The sequence below is a fragment of the Ursus americanus genome, chromosome 2 (assembly GCF_024610735.1).
Source record: "Ursus americanus isolate L20-20 chromosome 2, mUrsAme1.1.p, whole genome shotgun sequence".
Taxonomy (NCBI): Eukaryota; Metazoa; Chordata; class Mammalia; order Carnivora; family Ursidae; genus Ursus; species Ursus americanus.
In genome coordinates, this window is record NC_142128.1 from 28242957 (window position 1) to 28262646 (window position 19690).

The 19690-nt window shown below is 48.6% G+C and overlaps 1 protein-coding gene across 6 annotated transcripts in view; it reads right to left on the reverse strand.

Moving 5' to 3' along the window:
* The window catches only part of ABCC1 (ATP binding cassette subfamily C member 1 (ABCC1 blood group)), a 129653-nt gene that overhangs the window by 87177 nt on the left and 22786 nt on the right, over positions 1 to 19690 (reverse strand). For all 6 annotated transcript variants that reach the window (XR_015727886.1, XM_045776062.2, XM_045776066.2 and 3 more), the window contains exons 2-3: positions 3188 to 3364; positions 601 to 726 (exon numbers count right to left, since the gene is read on the reverse strand). Coding sequence is in view for 5 of the 6 variants with exons in the window: in XM_045776062.2 (XP_045632018.2) it covers positions 601 to 726; positions 3188 to 3364 (303 nt within the window). In the remaining variant the exon portion in view is untranslated. The remainder of the gene's footprint in view (positions 1 to 600; positions 727 to 3187; positions 3365 to 19690) is intronic.

Sequence of the window (19690 nt, forward strand, 5' to 3'; positions counted from 1 at the left end):
CTCCCCTGCCAAACGGGGACAAGGTTGTTCTGAGAATAGATGAATTCTAATTTCTAATGTCAAGACACGTAAACCACCAAGAACGGTGCCAGGCACACATTAAGGACTTACTTAAAATATGTCAGCTGTGAGAAAGCCGTTGCCCTGGCTGTGTTTCCCACATAATAATGGACCCCCATGAGGCAGGGTAGTTTCCTATTCAGCTTGGCGTCCCACCCGGTAAGCCAGAGGCTGAAAACTCAAGAGGCAATTAGGTCCCAGACAATTAATATAAATGGCTGAGCTAGCCAGTATGAAAGCAGCACACAGCAGGCACCACCAAAGACGGCGCCCGCCATTCAGCCGCAGTGGCAAGGACGGCAACAGGGCACGGTGAGGACTGTGGCCAAGCGCACAGCACATGCACCTTTAAAGGCTGCACTCATTTCTCAGCTCCGGCTGATTGTTGCTCCAGAAGACGATGAGGCTGGTATTGCCATCTTTGAATTTTTCAAGAGAAGCCAGATTTTTGCATTTTTACTGTGAGATCTTCTCATTTCTACACACTGGCCACTAATTTTGGCCTCCACAGTGCCTGGCAGAGAGCTAGCTCCTACTTACCATAGTGATGCCCAAGAGGGTTGGGCTGACCAGAAACACCGGGGCCAGGAATTTGCCCCAACTTCTTTCCCAGAAAGAGTAGAAGAGGTCTGCCCAGCAGACGATCCACAGCAAAAATCCCAAGGCCTGGAAGAGAAGGACATACATGTCTTACAACATTCACCACTGGAACTTCCCCCAGTCCCCCTGCAAAAAGCTCAGCCTTGGGGGGACCAGCCAACCCCTGAACTATCAGCTGTGGTCCTTAGATACAGCACATAGCCTCTGGAGCATATACAAGTCCTAGGTACGGGGAGCTACCCTCTGGGCCATCACGCGCTAGTCTGTAACCAGTGTATGATGCCCTCCTGCACCCAGGGCATGACTGTTCGTCTGGTTGCTGTTCTTCCCGTCCCCGGAAAATTCAAGAGCTCAGTCTACAACTTATCTCCACCTGCCACCCCGGACACTTGCGTAAGGCACCTCACACAGTAAGCACTCATTCAACAACATTCACTGGGGACCTACTAATGGGCCACATACTTTTCAAAGCGCCAAGGATACAACAGTGAACAAAACAGACAAAAGTCCCTGCCTTCGTGAAGTGGAGATTCTAGTGGGGAAAAAATGGGCAAGAAACAAACTAAAAAATATACACTATAATGCCAGAGAGTGATAAGTGACGTGAGGAAAAATAAAACAGGTAACAGGGCGTGGTCAGAGAGGGCCCTTGCCATCAGGTGACATACAGGTAAAGAGCCAAATGTAGACATTTGAGGGAAAGAACAATTCAGTTCCAAGGAACAGCAAGTGCAAAGGCCCTGGGGTAGGGAACAGGTGTGACAGGTTTATGGCTGCTGTGGAATGAGCAATGAGTGTGGTAGATGGCTGGGGAGGAGCCTGGGGCCAGATCAGGCAGGCCACCGTGAGGATTTCATTCCTTGTGGTGAGAAGCTAATGGAGGCTTTTTGAGCAAGGCTTTTGTTTGTTTCTCTGTAAAATCTGTTTTACACTTTAAAGGGAGATGTTGCTCCCCCCAAAAAGTATAAAGTGCTCCCAAAGGTCTGAGATCTAGATAGGATAGGGAAATCGTTAGGATTTTGCGTGGTATGAATGAGACAGGTTTGGATGGGGGTACTGCAGGCCAAGCGACAGCTTCAGTAAAAAACATCCAAGTTTTCCTGTTTTGGGGGAACCAAGTCTTGGGAAACAGCCTTAAAAATGAAGTGAGATGCTTGCTAAGTGGAAAAGAGAGTGGAATGAGGATCGCGACACGTAGCTGCTCTCCACATGTCTTCCCTGAGAATGCTTATTCTCGAAGGGGAGAAACGGCCCCTGTACAGTGGAGAAACCAGGCGACACTTTGACCAACGATCAAAATGAACCCCCTCAATCCGGGGTGGATGAACATTACAGCTAGGTGTAATACCCTCCGAGGGACCCAACACCTGTTCCGTGGTTTTCCAGCCAGACACACGTTACCCTCACCACGAGGACACATCATGCAGGCTCGAGCTGAGAAACTCCCTCTAAAACAACTGGCCCACGCTCTTCCAATACATGTCAAAGGAAGCTGAGGTGTTCTTCCAGATTAAAGAAAACCCAAGAGACACCATGACTAAAAGTACTGCATGAGGGGAGCCTGGGTGGCTCCGTCAGTGAAGCGTCTGACTCTTGGTTTCAGCTCAGGTCATGATCTCAGGGTGGTGAGATCGAGCCCCACGTCGGGCTCTGCTCTCAGCGTGAAGTCTTCAAATTCTCTCTCTCTCCCTCCCACTCAGTCTCTCCTCAAATAAATAAATAAAATCTTTTTCAAAAATTAAAAATAAAAGCGATGAATGAATCTAGACTGGATCTTGAAAGGGGTTGGGGGAGCGGTCCTAGAAATTCTAGGACAGGATTAGGACAAGTGACAAAATTGGAACATGAACAGATTTTTTAAAAAAGTATTATGTCCACGCTAAACTGCCTGAATTGAGTAACTGTACTGTCGTTACCTATGAGAATGTCCCTGTTTCGAGAAAAGACACACTGGAAGAACCAACGAGTAAAGATAGCACAGATGCTACCGGTTCTCAGATGATTCAAAAAGAATAAATCATACGTGTGTTTAAGGAGAGAGGAAGAGCCAATCAAAAAAAGGGTGGCAAAATGTTAGAACTTGGTGACCATGAGTAATGGGTGTTCAGGGCTGTGGGCAGTTCCTGGGGTCCTTCTTGCCACCCTTCCACAGTTTGAAATTATTTCAAGGTAAAACCTTTTTTTTTTTTTTTTTTAAATAAAAAAGATAGCCTCGGGTCAGGTAGGAAGACCTCCTGATAATCTCTCCAGGTCGAACCTCCCACGCTCACTGTGATAATGAGGAAGGGGGGTCCTCAGGGAGGTTAAAACATGTGCTCAAGGTCATACAGCTAGGACGAGGCAGAGCCTGCATCTCCACCCACATCCGAACCCAGAGCCTCAGCCTTCACCCACCACGTCATAAGTCTGCCTTCTAGAAAAAGGAACTCGGTTAAGTAGAAGAAACGTGTCGGTCTTCACCAACCACCGGTCCCCAACCCAAGCACACCCCACTTCCCCCACCAGGAAGAAATCCCAAGTGACTTACAGTTTTGGTTTTGTTGAGATAGGTCATCTGAATGTAGCCCCGGTCATGGCGTGAGAGATAGAGGAAGTAGAAGGGGAAGCAGACCCAGAGGTAAGAACAAGGCACCCATACGAGGAACGTGTTCTGAAAGCACTTGGTGAAGTCGGGATTGCTGGTGTTCCACGTGACATCCCACGCCTGCAGACAGAAACAGATGCAGGGTCAACGGGCTGCACCAAGGAGGGACAGGCATCTGTGTGGAGATCAAAACCGCAATATGAGGGGGTTTAAGAGAACAGACAAGACCCTACACCCGGGGCCCTCTCGGGTAGAACGTGCGAACTAGAAAGATCAGGAGCCAAAAAGACCATGAAATAAAAAATAAGGCATAAAGGTAGGTCTCATCTCACAGAACAGGTAAGTCCTGGGACCTGGGGCAAGTTCTACTATCGTATAAAAGATGGAATCTGGGCACCTGGGTGGCTCAGTCATTAAGCGTCTGCCTTCAGCTCTGGTCATGATCCCAGGGTCCTGGGATCGAGCCCCATGTCAGGCTCCCTGCTCAGCAGGGGAGTCTGCTTCTCCCTCTACTACCCCTCCCCTCTGCCTGTGATCTCTCTCTCATGCTCTCTCTCTAATAAAATCTTTTTTTAAAATTTTTTATTATGTTATGTTAATCACCATACAGTACATCCTTAGTTTTTGATGTAATGTTCCATGATTCATTATTTGCGTATAACACCCAGTGCTCCATGCAATATGTGCCCTCCTTAATACCCATCACTGGCCTATCCCAATCCCCCACCCGCCTCCCCTCTGAAGCCCTCAGTTTGTTTCCCAGAGTCCATAGTCTCTCATGGTTCATTCCCCCTTCTGTTTACCCCCCCTTCATTCTTCCCTTCCTTCTCCTACTGATCTCCCTGCTATTTCTTATGTTCCACAAATGAGTGAAACCATGATAATTGTTTTTCTCTGCTTGACTTATTTCACTTAGCATAATCTCCTCCAGTCCTGTCCATGTTGCTGCAAATGTTGGGTAATCGTTCTTTCTGATGACTAATATTCCATCGTATATATGGACCACATCTTCTTAATCCAGTCATCTGTCAAAGGGCATCTCGGCTCCTTCCACAATTTGGCTATTGTGGACAATGCTGCTATGAACATTAGGGTGCATATGGCCCTTCTCTTCACGACATCTGTATCTTTGGGGTAAATACCCAGTAGTGCAATGGCTCGATCATAGGGTAGCTCTATTTTTAACTTTTTGAGGGACCTCCACACTGTTTTCCAGAATGGCTGTACCAACTTGCATTCCCACCAACAATGTAAGAGGGGTCCCCTTTCTCCACATCTTCTCCAACATTTGTTGTTTCCTGCCTTGTCCATTTTTGCCATTCTAATTGGCATAAGGTGGTATCTCAATGTGGTTTTCATTTGAATTTCCCTGATGGCTAATGATGTTGAACATTTTTTCATGTGTCTGTTAGCCATCTAAAAAACAAAATCTTTTAAAAAAACATGGTGTCTGCCATTGAAGAAACCCGGAAGGTTTCTGTCAACTGAAGAGTCCTTTCATCACTATGCATCATTCCACTTTACAATTTTGCCAACTGAGGACTTCAGAAAGTCGTCTTTTTTTTTTTTTAATGTTTTTTTTATTACATTATGTTAGTCACCATACAGCACATCCCTGGTTTCTGATGCAAGGTTCGATGATTCATTAGTTGCGTATAACACCCAGTGCACCATGCAATACATGCCCTCCTTACTATCCATCACCAGTCTATCCCATTCCCCCACCCTCCTCCCCTCTGAAGCCCTCAGTTTGTTTCTCAGAGTCCATAGTCTCCCATGCTTCACTCCCCCTTCTGATGACCCCCCCTTCTTTACAGAAAGTCGTCTTCTTTGTCCCTATCACTGCCATCGGCGCCACCAACATCACCATCGTTGTGACCACCACCGCTTCCATCATCATCATCATCACGGCCATCACCACCACTAGCAGCCTCAGCATCATGGGTAATGACCAAATTGCAGTCCTCTGTGCTAGGCTCTATTCTAAGTGCTTTATCTGCTGTATCCCCCTTGATTCTGTGAGTACTTCATCACCCCTTTTTCAGAACAGCAAGCAAAGGCACAGAGAGGTTTGGTGATTTGTTCGAGGATCACACAGCAGGTAAGATCTGGAGCCCAATTCAAACCCAGTCAATTCGGTTCTGAAGTCCCTACGGTGAACCACTAAGGTATCCAGCCTCAGAAACAGATTGTTTCAATTGCTTTTTAAAGAACCCACGTGTGTTTCACTAGAAACATGCCAGATAGATAAGCGGACACATAATAAAGAGATCGGGTATATCAGCCCAAGAATAAACTGCAGCCAACAGTTAGGACTTCTGTAAACGGAGAAGTGAATTCAGGTCCTGATTTGACCACTGACCAGTTCCACAACTTGGGGGAAAGTTACTACCCTCCCTTATGGCTTTAATTTCCTATTTCTACCATGACTGGGTCAGATAAGATCTGACACAGGTGGCCCCCCAGGCCAATTTGGCCCACAGCTGGTTTGTTGTTATTGCTGTTGTTTAAGCATCCTTTTTTTAAAAATCTGAGGTTAGCTGCCAGCATTTTAAAATCAGAAAATTTCATATGAAAGTATAGATCTGGCTTCTCTTAGAAAATGAGAAAATTTGGGACACCTGGGTGGCTCGGTCAGTGAAGCAACTGCATTCGGCTCAGGTCATGATCCCAGGGTCCTGGGATCGAGTCCCGCATGGGGCTCCCTGCTCGGTGGGGAGTCTGCTTCTCCCTCTGCCTGCCGCTCCCCCTGCTTGTGCGTGTGCGTGCTTTCTCTCTCTCACAAATAAATAAATAAAATTTTTAAAAAGAAAATAAGAAAAATATGATGGCACTGGGCTCAAATTCCTGCTTCACAACCATCAGCAGGAGCTGGGGAGCAGCCCACCTCAGGATGAGGCCCGTGGGCTCCAGCTGGCCCCAGGCCCCATGCAGCCTATCTCCCTCCTAGCATTTTCTCCCCACCACTGGACGGTGCGCCCTCCAGAAAACTCCTGCTATGTCTGATCCCTACAGCCTCCCACAATCAGGTAAGTGAGACCACCGAGGAACTCCAAAAAACCAGGAAATCTTACGGCTCTGATTCAACCGTTCAAGCCACATTCAAGACCGTTGAAGAAAAGAAGGTAATGGGAACAAAAAGATCATTTCACTTAAAAAACACGTTTGACAATCTGATCCAAGTAATGCTCTGAGCTACTCAGGAAAGAGACCTAGTCATGCACAACAGTGAGTCTGACACGTACACTTCAAAACGGCTATTAAGATGGTCAGAAAAGAAAGGATTTGACTTTTAAAAAGAGCGAGTGAGCGAGCTCTGGTTCTAAACCAGGTACCTAAACTGCTTCTTCAGAGGTGTAATTATTCTGTGACAGAAACAGTTATTTCTCCAGCACCCAGAACAAGAAATCATGGAAAAATAAACCTTAAAAGGTCAATGCACACAAGGGGATTAGCTAGGAAACTTCTAGACACAAAGAAATCCTAAAAAAGGACAAAGGTCATGCCTCTGTGGATTTGGGCATTTGGAAGACAGTCTTGTACATAATAAGTGTGGTATTTATCAAAGACTGATTATTTTAACTGGTTTCACATCACTTGTAATTCTTAAGGTGATGGTGGAAAAGGGGATTAAACTGTTGGTGGTTATTAAATACAGAACCGTTTCTGAGCAGCTGCCAGAAAAAGCACATTCCAAAGGAATTTGCCCTTCTAGTAAAAACAATGCTGGGCCTTAATATATGCAGTTATGTATACCAGAAGCTCGGTTCCTGTGTGAGACATTTCTATAACTTGATCCTTGCCCCAATCTTTCCTTGCCTGGACTACTGCAATAATTTCCTAACCATTCCCTGCTTTCAGCCCTCCTGGCCCCACTCAGTCCAGTCCTTCCCCACTACAGCCAAAGTTATCTTACCTATCTGGACGTCCATACATGCATCCATAGATATGTATCTACGCACCTAGCCACTCACCCATCCATCCATCTACCCATCTGTCTATCCACCCACTCCCTTCCCATGCATCCATGCATCTGTCCATCTACCAGGCACCACTCACCCATGTATCTACCCACCCACGCACCACTCACCCATTCATCTACCCACCCACGCACCACTCACCCATGTATCTACCCACCCACGCACCACTCACCCATTCATCTACCCACCCAGGCACCACTCACCCATGTATCTACCCACCCACGCACCAACTCACCCATTCACCTATCTATCCATCTACCCACTCCCTACCCTTGCATGCATGCATCCACCCACCCAACATCTACCCACCCATGCACCCAACCAACCAGGCATTCATTCATCCATGTTCCTATTAATTTACTTTTAACAGGTCATAAGGTCTATGTGTTAAATTTTTTTCAAACGACACAAAATGGCATACATGTAGTGAAAAAGAAGTCTCCCTCTCTGAATTTGCAACCCCCCATCCCACCCCCCAGGCAAAACTACCATTATTAACATCTTGTGCATCCTTCCAAATATCTTCCAGATAAAGTGTATCAATTTTGTTCCCCCAAAAAGTACAATACATAGTCCGTTCTGTACCTTGCTTTTTTTAAACTTAATATTAGAAACCGATTTTTTCAGTAACAGATATGTTCTATACTTGAGAACTTAATTGTATTTCTTTTGAATAAAGGTAGAAGTGACAAGCCATCTTCCTATCCCAGTCCCTAACCCCCCAGGGTCCTGTCTCTAGAAGCACCCATGATTGGTGTCTTGTGAGTACCTTCCAGAAAATATTTTATGCATATATATTAACAAAAATACCTATTTCTGTTATCGAATGAAGGAAGCACACTCCTCACACTGTTCTGTACCTTGCTTTTTCTTTTAAGTTTTTTTTTTTTTTTAATGTAATCCCTACACCGAACGGGGGGCTCAAACTCACAACCCCAAGATCAAGAGTCACATGCTCTACTGACTGAGCCAGGCAGGCGCCCAGCTTTGTTCTCTTAATAACACCCTTGCACTGCAAATGAAGGGCCTCCTCATTCTTTGTTCCAGGTGCTTGGTCTTGCACTGGATGATGGACCCGACTGTATTTGACCAGCCTGCTGCTGACAAGGGCACTGGGTTGCTCTAAGAGACCAACAGAGCAGCAGTGAACTGATAACCTGGTAAGTGCCTCATTTCACACACGCTAGCATATTTATAAGATGACTTTCCAGAAGTGAACCTGCTGGGACAAAAGGTGCATGCATCTGAAATTTAGACACTGCCCTCCAAGGGGATATCAGTTTACACTTTACCTAACAAGGTACAAGGGTGACTCCTCTCCAAACACCATGTATTACAAGCTTTTTGATCTCTGCAGATGTGGGAGTGGAAAATACCTCACTGTAGCTTAAATTCCTTTTCCCTTTATAATGAGGGAAATGGAAGATCTTTTCGTGTGAGTTTGAAAGCAGTAAGATTTTCCGGCTCGGAAGAAAAGTCAGACTTAAACATTTGTTTTAATAAATGGGACAGATCGGATTGTCCTCTCTCCTCTGGGTAGCAACCTCAGATGGCTCACAATCACGTTCAAAAGCTGATCCTTGCTATGCTTCATGAGGTCTTCCCCATCGGAGCCCCGTCTGTTTCTCCTACAATTTCTCCCACCCTGTTCCCCAGTGTGTCAACTCAGGCCTTCGCTCAAAGAAGCATTTGTCATGCATGTGTCAAGCATTATTCAAGGTACTGGAGATTCGGGAGGGCCATGGTCCCTGCTTTCAAGGCACTCCCTAGCTGCTGGTCAAATAAATGGTTCTTTGGGATACCTCTTGCTAGAGGCTCTCCCTGCAATGTCGTTCTGCTGTAACAAACTCCTACACATCCTTCAAAACCCAACTTGGGTATCTCCTTAGGAAGCTTTCCTCCCCACTCTCCAAATCATGAGACCCACCCCCCAACCTTCGCAATGGTTTTCTTACCTGTCACAACTTCTGTCCTACAAGGACCACGCAAGGACCTCAGTGCCAGGACCATGTGTAACTACTCTTGACTCCTACCGTCCTCACCAGGCAGGTACCCAGAAGTTACTGAGTAAATGGCTCATGCCATGCCTCGCCTCCCTGCCCCTCCAAACATTATTTCCTACTTTGCTTTTAAAAAAATAACAATCGGGGAGCCTGGGTGAGTCAGTCATTAAGCGTCTGCCTTCAGCTCAGGTCACGATCCCAGGGTCCTGGGATTGAGCCCCATCTTGGGCTCCCTGCTCAGCGGGGAGTCTGCTTCTCACTCTGCTCCTACCCCCGCTCCTGCTCTGTCTCTCTCTCCTCCTCTATCAAAAAATTAAATAAAATATTAAAAAAATAAATAACAATCCATCCAGGTAGAGCCTGGCTATGACCCTGGGCTTCCTGGTCAGGTGGATGTGGACTGAAATTCGGGCCCCGACCTCCTGCGAACCTGGGCAGGTCACTTCACTTCTCCAAGCTCAGTCTCCTCCCCAGGAAAATGGTCAGGAAAACACAAGGGCCTGGAGGGGTTTTGGCCAGTAGCAAACGGCACAGTGTGTGAGAGGGGCTTCACACAGAACGGCATACTCTAGAAACAAGGGGTGACTGCTAGTAGCAGATGCCAAGAATTCACTATAATCCCCACCACTGCCCCCGGCACGGCCCAGACGCGGGAGGCTTAGAGGACAGGGAAACGCTCGAGTTAGGAAGTAAGCAAGAGAAAACCGGGGAGCATCTAAGGACACACAACTCCTGGCAAGGAGAGGCCAAAGAACGCTCAGCTCAGCGAAGGCAGACGTCAGCCCTTTGGAAGGCAGCTTCCTGCTCCAAGCCACATGCCCACCCCGACCTGGAGGGAGAGGCCGGAGGGAGGGGGGGGTTCATGTGAAAAGGGGAAATCTGCTTGTGAAGGTGAAATTTCACGGGCGGCCAATATGCCACCTGCCCCCACCCCGCCTCAGCCACCCAACAGCAGCCCTGACAACTGTCACCAGAGTGAAGACAACAGCATCCGGGCCTCCAGTGTGTCCCTCGCTGGCTGGGGCTGTAATGAATCTTCTGTACAGAGAGAACCCCTTGGCCTCCCCTGGAGACCAGCAGTGTGACCCTGCTGTTTGGGGTTTGGACAGGAAACAGCGAATGCAGGCCACTGGAAGGCTTAAGGAAGGGCGATGATTCACGGAGAGTCTGCCGGCCAACTCGCTGCTCGAGACCCCAGAGCCGACAGCTACCCTGCTCTTCCATCCAGCAGCTCTGCCTCTGGATCCAGGAGCTTCAGAAACCAGGCTCTCTGATTCTGCTAATGGAGCGGCCATCAGCCCAATACTGGTGACAAAATTCAACCCCAGGAGAAGCGAGTCCAGAAAACAGTCACCAGCGCTGACCCAGGCCCGAGAAAATCTTGATACAGAAAGTGCATCGCTCCCCCAACCCAGGCTTCTCTTCACAGGATACGACTGCTTCGTCACCCTTTTATGGGTGCCCCCCTCCACCACCACTCTCAGCCCTGATGCTTGAGGATGGGGGTGGCACAAGTTCAAGGCTGCTTGGCCCATGAGGTCTGGGAGTTCTTAACATTTCACTGAGTGCTGTCAACTCATACCCTTCTCTCTCAGGGCAGAATAATGACAACCAGCACACTCTGAGCACCGATGTACTAGGCATGTCCCCCAGTCCTCACAAGGACTGCTGCTATGCCCATTTCACAGATGAGGAAACTGAGGCACCAGGAACTAAGACAGCTTGATCCACATCAACCCAATCACAGCAAGGACACCACTCTCTTGTCCCCAGTGATGCAGGGTGAGGATGTACAGTTTACAGGTGCCTTGGCTATCTATAAGGGAAGCACCGAAAGTTGGGAGGGGAAGGAAGGAGTGTCACCTCTGTGGAGAGTTGAGAACGAAGTGGACATTATAAAAGGTGGATATGACAGAAACTGGCACTTGGTGCCACGGGTGAGGGGAAGGGAGGTGCTGCTGGATCAAACTTATCCTGTAGTCCTCCTTCCCACTGGACCTCTCCAATAAATTCACTTGTGTTTATGCAAGTTTAAAATGAATTTGCTCTCTCAATACAAAGCATCCTAATAACACAAATTCTGATCCACTGAGTCAACTTCTATACAACAATACGATTCAGAATTTGACATGCATGAATTTAGGGTTTATACCATTACCAGTAGCATACTTCTGGGTAAATCAATGATCTTCTGAGGCTCAAACAGCCCACCAGCAAAATGGGGCTACTACTGTCTCCTCCCCGAAGGACCATAAAAACCCATATAAATGTTGATTATTACTATTACATACAACCTCTTCAGATGATTTTTTTAGGGTCCATTTCTTTCCTTCTGTTCTCCCCTTTTCCTATTCTCCTTCTCATCACTTCACGCCATCTCCCCAAAAGACTATCTATCCCTTTGTCTCCTAGACCTAGTTTTCTTCTCTATTTGCCTGTGACCTTAGACAAGTTACTGAACCTCTCTGAACCTCATTTCTAAGGCTGAGAATACCTATCTCCTAGAGCTATCCCAAAGATCAAATAAAATTACATACACACAGGGTCCCACACACTCAATAAAGGACTATTGTCAGTAATCTTAAGTCTTACATCAGTAATAAAAATAAACGAAGTTTATACCATTATACTCTTAAGATGGTGAACTTATATTGTTACTGATAATAATACCACCTAGCATTAACTGAGCACTAATTATGTGCCAGCACTATTTCTATGCGTCTGAAGTGAGTTAATTTGTTTAACCTCTATGACTACCTAGAAGGGAGGTTTTATTTTGATGCTCCTTTGTTAGATGAAGGAACAGAGTCAGAGATGAAAACTAAACTGCCACAGGTCACCCAGCTTGTATGTGACGAGGCTGGGGCTCAAACTTAGGAAGCCTGACCACTGAGCTGCCCCCCACCCCCACCCCGTGCTGGCTCCTCGTGATGGGGCACACGGGAATTTGTGCAGGGCCTTCTGGAGCTGTGCCTGTGTCTATGAAAAATCTGGGCCAAGAGGAAAATGTGTGAGTCCTCCAATCATCACTAAGTGCAGAACCCACTCCCTGTCCTCACTGCCTACGGCTGCTGTCACAGATCACCAGCAACTTGGCGGCTTAAAGTAACACACTTGTTGAATCCTACAGTTGTAGAGGTCAGGAATCTGAAAGGGGTCTCCGTGGGCTACGATCAAGGTGTGGGCAGGGCTGTGTTCTGTCGGGAGACTCTAAGGGAAGACCCATTTCCTTGCCTCTTCCAGCTTCGAGAAGCCGTCCACATTCCTCGGATCATGGCCCCTTCTGCCATCTTCAAAGCTGAGAGCATCAGACAAAGTGCTGGTCAGGCTGACACCTCTCCTCATTTACGCTCTGGTGTCTCCCTCTTCCACTGACAAAGACCCCCATGATGCCTGGGCCCACCCAGATAACCCAGGACACCGCCCTTCTCAAGGTCGACCATGAGTGGTAGCCTTATTTCCATCCGCCGCCTTCATTCCTCTCTGCTGTGCAACATCCCATATTCAAGGGTTCAGGGGACCAGGCCAGGGGCACCTGTGGAGGGGCGGTTATTCTGCCTACACGTGCCCTCAGGTTTCCTTGGGTCCCTCCTCAGCTCCGTTCAATGGTTCTCACACAGGCAACATGGCTGCCTTCGGCTGGGTCAGGTCCAGAAGCCACCCCAGGGCTGCCAAGCTCCACAAAGAGTGGTCCTGATGCTGACCAGCCCTTTCAGTTCCATCAGGCCGGTCCCCAAAGTGCCGTCTGCTGGGGTATCTCTTCGGCGGGGGCCCCACAGGGCTTCCCCCCACAGCCTGCCGCTCCGGCCCGGCCGACACAGCTTCTAGAGGGACGCCAGGCCAGGGCCTGCAGGGACAAGGGAAACAGCCCTGCCCAGGGCCCTACTGGCTGACCTCGGGACAGGAGGGATGGCTCCAGAGAGGAAGGCAAGCCAATGGTCAACACAGGAGGGTACGCAATGACAAATCCGAACCGCGGCCCTCGGTCACTTGCATCTGGGAGTGAGGGTTGCTCTGACCTCTTTAGTTACAAGGACCTACTTTGAATGTGGCATTCCAGTGGGGTCTGAAGGTCCTTTCCCCCATGTGATTGTGTCAGTAATTCATGATAGGTGGCTTTCTACCACTCAATGGACAATTATGTATCAGGAGACTACCATGTTCCAGTAACATGTGGAGGTCAAGTTCATACTCTCAGGGGATCATTCTATTAAAACAGGCAAATACTAAACAGATAAATTAACAGCTATAGGCATGTCCAATGGCAGCACATGCCCTAAAGAAGAGTACAGGGGGGCAGAGAATAATGGTGGGGGCTGGATGCTATTTCAGAAAAGAGCTCTGGGCCAGGACGATAGTCGAGCAATGACCTGCACGTAAGAAATTACGTGGCACCTTCCTCCATCAACAGAAACAAAAAGACTGAAGGCTTACGGAGGAGGTTCTTAGCGGCCTGTGCCAGGACCGAGCCAAGTGCTTTACATCCCATGTGATCCTCACTAACAACTCCGGGAGGCAGGCCCTAGAATGAAACCCATTTTACAGATACAGAAACTGAGACCGAGTTTCGCAAGCAGCATGGGGAGCCAGGAATTTGAATCCAAGTGTAGATGCCTCTGTGTTCCTAGAGAATGTTCGGTTTGCATTTTTTTTTAAATCACATGCATGTACTACTGTTCCCATTTAAAATTGGTATAAAAGGGTATAGAGATGCTTCTAAAGGCAGGGAAATTTTCTTAGAAGGATACAAAAAAAAAAAAGAAAACCTCAAAAAGCTAACAGGGACTATCTCCGGGGGGCAGAGCTAGAGCTGCTGAGAAGACACTATTCATTTTGTTTTATTATCTTTAGCACTGTTTGTATTTTTCACTCTGCATGTACCGATAATAACAAAAGGAATTCGCATTTTGAATAAATAAACAGCAACAGCAGGAACTTAAGGGCAGACATTTCTAAATGCTGGGCTGGGAACAAAGAGGAAGCACATGATTACTGGGCGCCCAGTAGTTGAAATGTCTGGCACAGTGGTAAGTGTTTTCCAAGCATGAGTCCACTCAAACCCCTACAAAATCAGGACTCTCAGAACTCACCCTTTTCGGACCAGGGGATTCTGAGGCCCAGAGACGTCATGGAGCTTGCAGAGGGTTACAAAGCCGGAAGGAGGCAAAGCCAGGCTTTGAACCCACAGAGGCTGACAGTGAGCCCTAACCTCCCAGGCTGCACCGCCTCTCAGCCAGGTGCTTGGAACTCTAGCGGATTTGCAACGGCCACAGCCTCACCGCCCAGCCTGAGCCAGCCTGGAAGGTGACATTCTTTGAGGCAGGGCATCAACTACACGTCCTCAGGCCTTAGGGAGTCCAAGTGCATCTGTGCAGAATGGAGAAGCAATGTTTTGACCCAGACATGGAAATATGCTACAACTGCCCCCACCTCTCCAACGGGCGCAATGCGAGGGGATGGTTAAGAACACAAGGTTGGGGGGCGCCTGGGTGGCACAGCGGTTAAGCGTCTGCCTTCGGCTCAGGGCGTGATCCCGGCAATATGGGATCGAGCCCCACATCAGGCTCCTCTGCTGGGAGCCTGCCTTCTTCCTCTCCCACTCCCCCTGCTTGTGTTCCCTCTCTCGCTGGCTGTCTCTATCTCTGTCGAATAAATAAATAAAATCTTTAAAAAAAAAAAAAAGAACACAAGGTTGGGGGGCGCCTGGGTGGCACAGCGGTTAAGCATCTGCCTTCGGCTCAGGGCGTGATCCCGGCGTTATGGGATCGAGCCCCACATCAGGCTCCTCCGCTATGAGCCTGCTTCTTCCTCTCCCACTCCCCCTGCTTGTGTTCCCTCTCTCGCTGGCTGTCTCTATCTCTGTTGAATAAGTAAATAAAATCTTAAAAAAAAAAAAAAAAAAAGAACACAAGGTTGGAGAGTCTAGGTTCCAGTTTCCACCTCGTCACAGATCTGAGCCTGAAACCTGGGTTTCTCAACCTTGGCACTACTGGTATTTGCAGCCAGAAAATTCTTTGATTTGAGGGGGCTAGCCCGTGCATCAGAAGATGTTAAGCAGCGTCTCTGACCTCTGTCCAAGAGATGCCAGTAAGCACACATCCCATTGAATCCTCACAAACAACTTGAGGAGGCAGGTGCTATAAACCCATTTCACAGAAACTCAGGTCCCATAACCTGCAAGCAACATACACGGCCAGCTGTGACTATCAAAAATGTCTCCAGACATTGCCAAATAGCCCCTGGGGAGGCAAAAATTGCCCCTACCACCCTAAAGCAGCGGCCCCACCAGGCCTCAGTTTCTTTACCTGTGAAATGAGACTAGTTCTAGAACCCAGCTATTACAGAACAAGCAGGAGGATTAAACATGACCCAAAAGGTTCCAGGTTCAGTTCCTGGCCAAGAAACCAATAAAAACAGGTTTTGGTTGGTTGGTTGCTAGCTTGCTTCCTTTCTTTCTTTTCATTCACTCATTCATTCATTCATTCATTCATTCATTCATTCATTCATTCATTCTCTCCATCACACAACAAGTATTTATTGAGTACCTACTCAGTGCCAAGCTCTGGACTAATCAGGGGAATGTGGGGATAAATCAGACATGGTCCCTGCCCCCTTGAGACTCCTACAAAGACAGAAGGTCACAACTCATAACTGCAAAGAGCACTGTTCGCTATACAGGAAAGGAAAGGCTGTCGGGACAGCAAGTAGCAAGGTGAGGGTCCGGGAAGGTGACATATCGGCAGAGCAGAGTGCAAGCATCAGAAAGAGCCAAGTGAGCAAAGATGGGGGGGGGCATGTCCAAGGCAGAGGGGCGGCAGGGGCAAAGGCACAGGGGAGAAGAGGTGTGCGTATCCACCTTTTCAAAAATGCAGAGGGGAAGGAGGGAATAAGTAAGATGAATACAAGCAAGAGCAACAAAGCCTAGGGCCCTGGAGTCGGAGGGCCTCAGTTTGAATCCAGCCACCAACACTCACTTTTGCCCCCTTGACCTTCAGAAAATTAGCTAAGCTCTCTGGCCCTGGTGTCCTTCATCTGCAAATACATCTAATACGGAATCTGCAGGGCAGACAGCAGGGTCAAGGCCTTAGCTTGCACAGAGATGTCCCATCAGCTCTGGGCAGCTCAGGCTGGGGTCTGCCACGAAGCCAGGGCGAACCCATGGGGCCACAACTCAGGCTGATCAGAGCGCGACTAGGACAGAAGCCTGTACAAAGCACGGACAAGGAGCCAGGCACTGTGCTGCTGCCTTTTTCTTTTTTTTTAACTAGGCTCCACATCCAGCGTGGAGCCCAACGTGGAGCTTGAACTCACGACTCTGAGATCAAGAACTGAGCTGAGATCAAGTCGGACGCTTACCCGACTGAGCCATCCAGGCGCCCATGTGTCTGCTTGAACGTCCATCGCTCTGTTTCGTGGTCAGAGCCACGCCCTATGAGGCAGGTCCCGCATCGTCCCCATTTTACAGAGAGGGACACAGAGGCGCACAGAGGCAAGAAGACTTGCCGGAAGGCACATGGGTGGGCCCTGGATTCAAACCCAGACAGGCCGGCTTCAGGGCCCCAGCAAAGGCACAGAAGGAAATCTGTGGGACACAACTAAGCAATGAACCCCGTCTTTGAGGAGCAGAGGTGAGGTGACTGGTCGCTTACAGAGCCATATTCAGAACCAATCCGAGGGCAAGGTACCCGGCAAAGGGACAGCTCGGAAGCAGAAGCAGGCAGAGAAAAGGAGCGCAGGGGAGCCGGTAGTCAGGTCAGTCGGTCAGGGCCTGTTGGGCTTCTGGACATGAATTCTGTTTACAGAGATGGCATGGGGCCTCCGCTTTCCCCGGCACAGGCCAGAGAGACTGGGAGGTCTAAGGCTGCACCGCGAGAGGCCGGTGCAGCCCATGGTGGTGTGTGGGGGGAGAAGGGCAGAAGGTGCCAGCGTCACGGGGGCTACGATGGCCCGTGCCTGCTGCTGGGCTGAGCTGCGGCCTTTCCTCAGCCTCTGACTCACCAGAGCTAAGAATAAAGCCCAGAAATATTAAGGGGAGGTGGGGGGGGTGGAAGGGCCACATCCAGACCTTACCCCCAGCCCCCAGGAAGGCAGGGCATGGCCCTGTACAAACAAGAGCCCCAAATCCTCACTGAACCCTGACACCCAAGGTGCAGAACAAAACATCTTAGCAAGACAGGGACGGGGGGTTACCTGCCAAGCCACAACTCCTGTCTTAGAAGGACTGACAGCCAAGCAGAACACAGAGCCATGGCTGCCTGTCACAGGTGTCCAAATGTCAACAGCAGCAGGCAGCGTGCTCCAACCTCCCTTGACCCCAACTCTCCCCATGATGGGCCCCTCCCTACGAAGCACACACCTGCCCTCATGGTCTCCATCCGGCCCTGACCGTTTCTGCTGACTTTGTCCCCAGCCACTTCCTCTCCTCTGATCAGACTCTGGAGCTTCACGAAATCCTCCATTTGATCCCATTACAGGGACAGGAGAGGGGTCAGGCGTGTGCCAGCCAGAGGAACAGATCTGGGGACACAGCAGTCTGGGGACACAGGACACACAGCATTCATCCGTTTACTGAGCACTGTTTCCAGCTGCAGAGGACCTAGCTGTGAACAGCAGGGCAAAGGGCCTGCCCTCCTGGAGCTGACAGCCTTGTAAGAGGACACAGAATAAACAAGAGAAAAGGAAAAAATATACACATATAAAATACATACATATAGCATGTATAAATATACACACATGCACGTATATGTGTGCATGTGTGTGTATGTGTGTTATGACAAAAGGACACAGAGAAGTGGCAAGACCTTACTGAAGGGGTCTTTTAGTAACACACTTAAGAAACCAGGGAGTAAGCCAAAAGACCATTTTGGGGGGGAAAACCCACAGGAAACAGCAAGTGCAAAGGTCCTGTGGTAGGAACACATCTGGTATTTTGCAACAACGAAAGAGATGCAATATACCTAACATTAATGGGAAATGAAGTCAGGGAGGAAGGCAAGGGACAGGGAGGGACAGACTATGCAGGACTCACAGGCCATTACAGGCATTTTTAACTTTCACTCTGAGTGACGTGGGGACCATGGATTTCATGCCTTCATCTGATTTATTTTTTCCAGAGACTGGTTCTCTGCAAACTTGCCTCCACAAGTTTTCCCGCACAGAACGTCTGACAATGTTGAGACATTTCTGGTGTCACTGCTGGGATGGAACTTACAGTGTGGGCATTCTGCAGGCAGAAGCCAGACAGGGATGCTGCCAAACATGATACCGCAAGGACAGCCCCCCACAGGGAGGTGGTCAGCCCTAAAGAGCAACAGTACTGGGGCTGAGAAACCCCATTTAACAGATTCCCCCCATCAAGATTAGAATCCATACTCCCCAAACACGCCCCTTATCTGGAAGAGTTTCGGCTTCTCACCACGTGTCACTGGGCAAGCAACCAAGCTCAGTTTCCGCAGCTGTAAAGTGGGGATACCAATGGAATGAAGCAAATAAGCACACAATTAAGTACAGGCCGGAGCATACAGCAGGCGCTCAATAAATGTCACGGCTGTTATTGGGATTACTTCCAGATCTACCTCTTCCTATGTCCCTGCCACATTTTCATGAGTTACATGCAAAATATTATCATTTTAACATGCAGTGTGTGCATGGTATCGCACCCAGCAAACAGTGTGGAGGGAGCCAGCCAGAGGCCAGGGCTGGCTGTGCCCTCACCGAGCTGACGCTCCTTCAAGCCTCCATACCCCTGGCCATTGTGGCCCCACTGCACCCTGCCCTAGCCCTGCCCTGAATTAACCCAGCCCCACAGCACTTGCTCTGCTCATCAAGGGTTCTGCTCGCCCAAGGCCCAGGGCACTTTCTAAAGGACAATCCCTGCCTCCCCCACAGGGAAGGTGCTTTGGAAATGTCATTAAATGGCAGGAGCAGGGGCGCCTGGGTGGCTCAGTTGGTTAAGTGGCTGCCCTTCAGCTCAGGTCCTAATCCCAGGGTCCTGGGATGGAGCCCTACACCCGGCTCCCTGCTCAGCAGGGAGTGTGCTTCTCCCTCTCCCTGCTGCTCCCCCTGCTTGTGCTCTAATAAACAAATAAAATCTTAAAAAAAGAAAACAAGTTTATAAATGGCAGGAGCTAGAAATAACAGAAAATATCAACTTCTTTTAAAATTGATTTTAGAAGGCAGAATGAGACTCCAATTTAAATATATGCGTGTGTACAAATATATGTGTATATTTGCGTGTGTGTGTGTCAAATAGTAAAAAGTTACTCTTGCCTCCCTCTCCCCCTGCAGGGTCCCGGGCATCCCGTTCCCACATACAAACCCAACCACATCTGAGTTTCCTGAGTACTCTTCTGGAATTCTTTAGGCAAATACAACTACATAGTCTTATTTTTCCATTTCTTTACCCAAGAGGTTTACACCAAATCCGATGACTGTATCTTGATGTTTTCACTTAAAAAAAAATG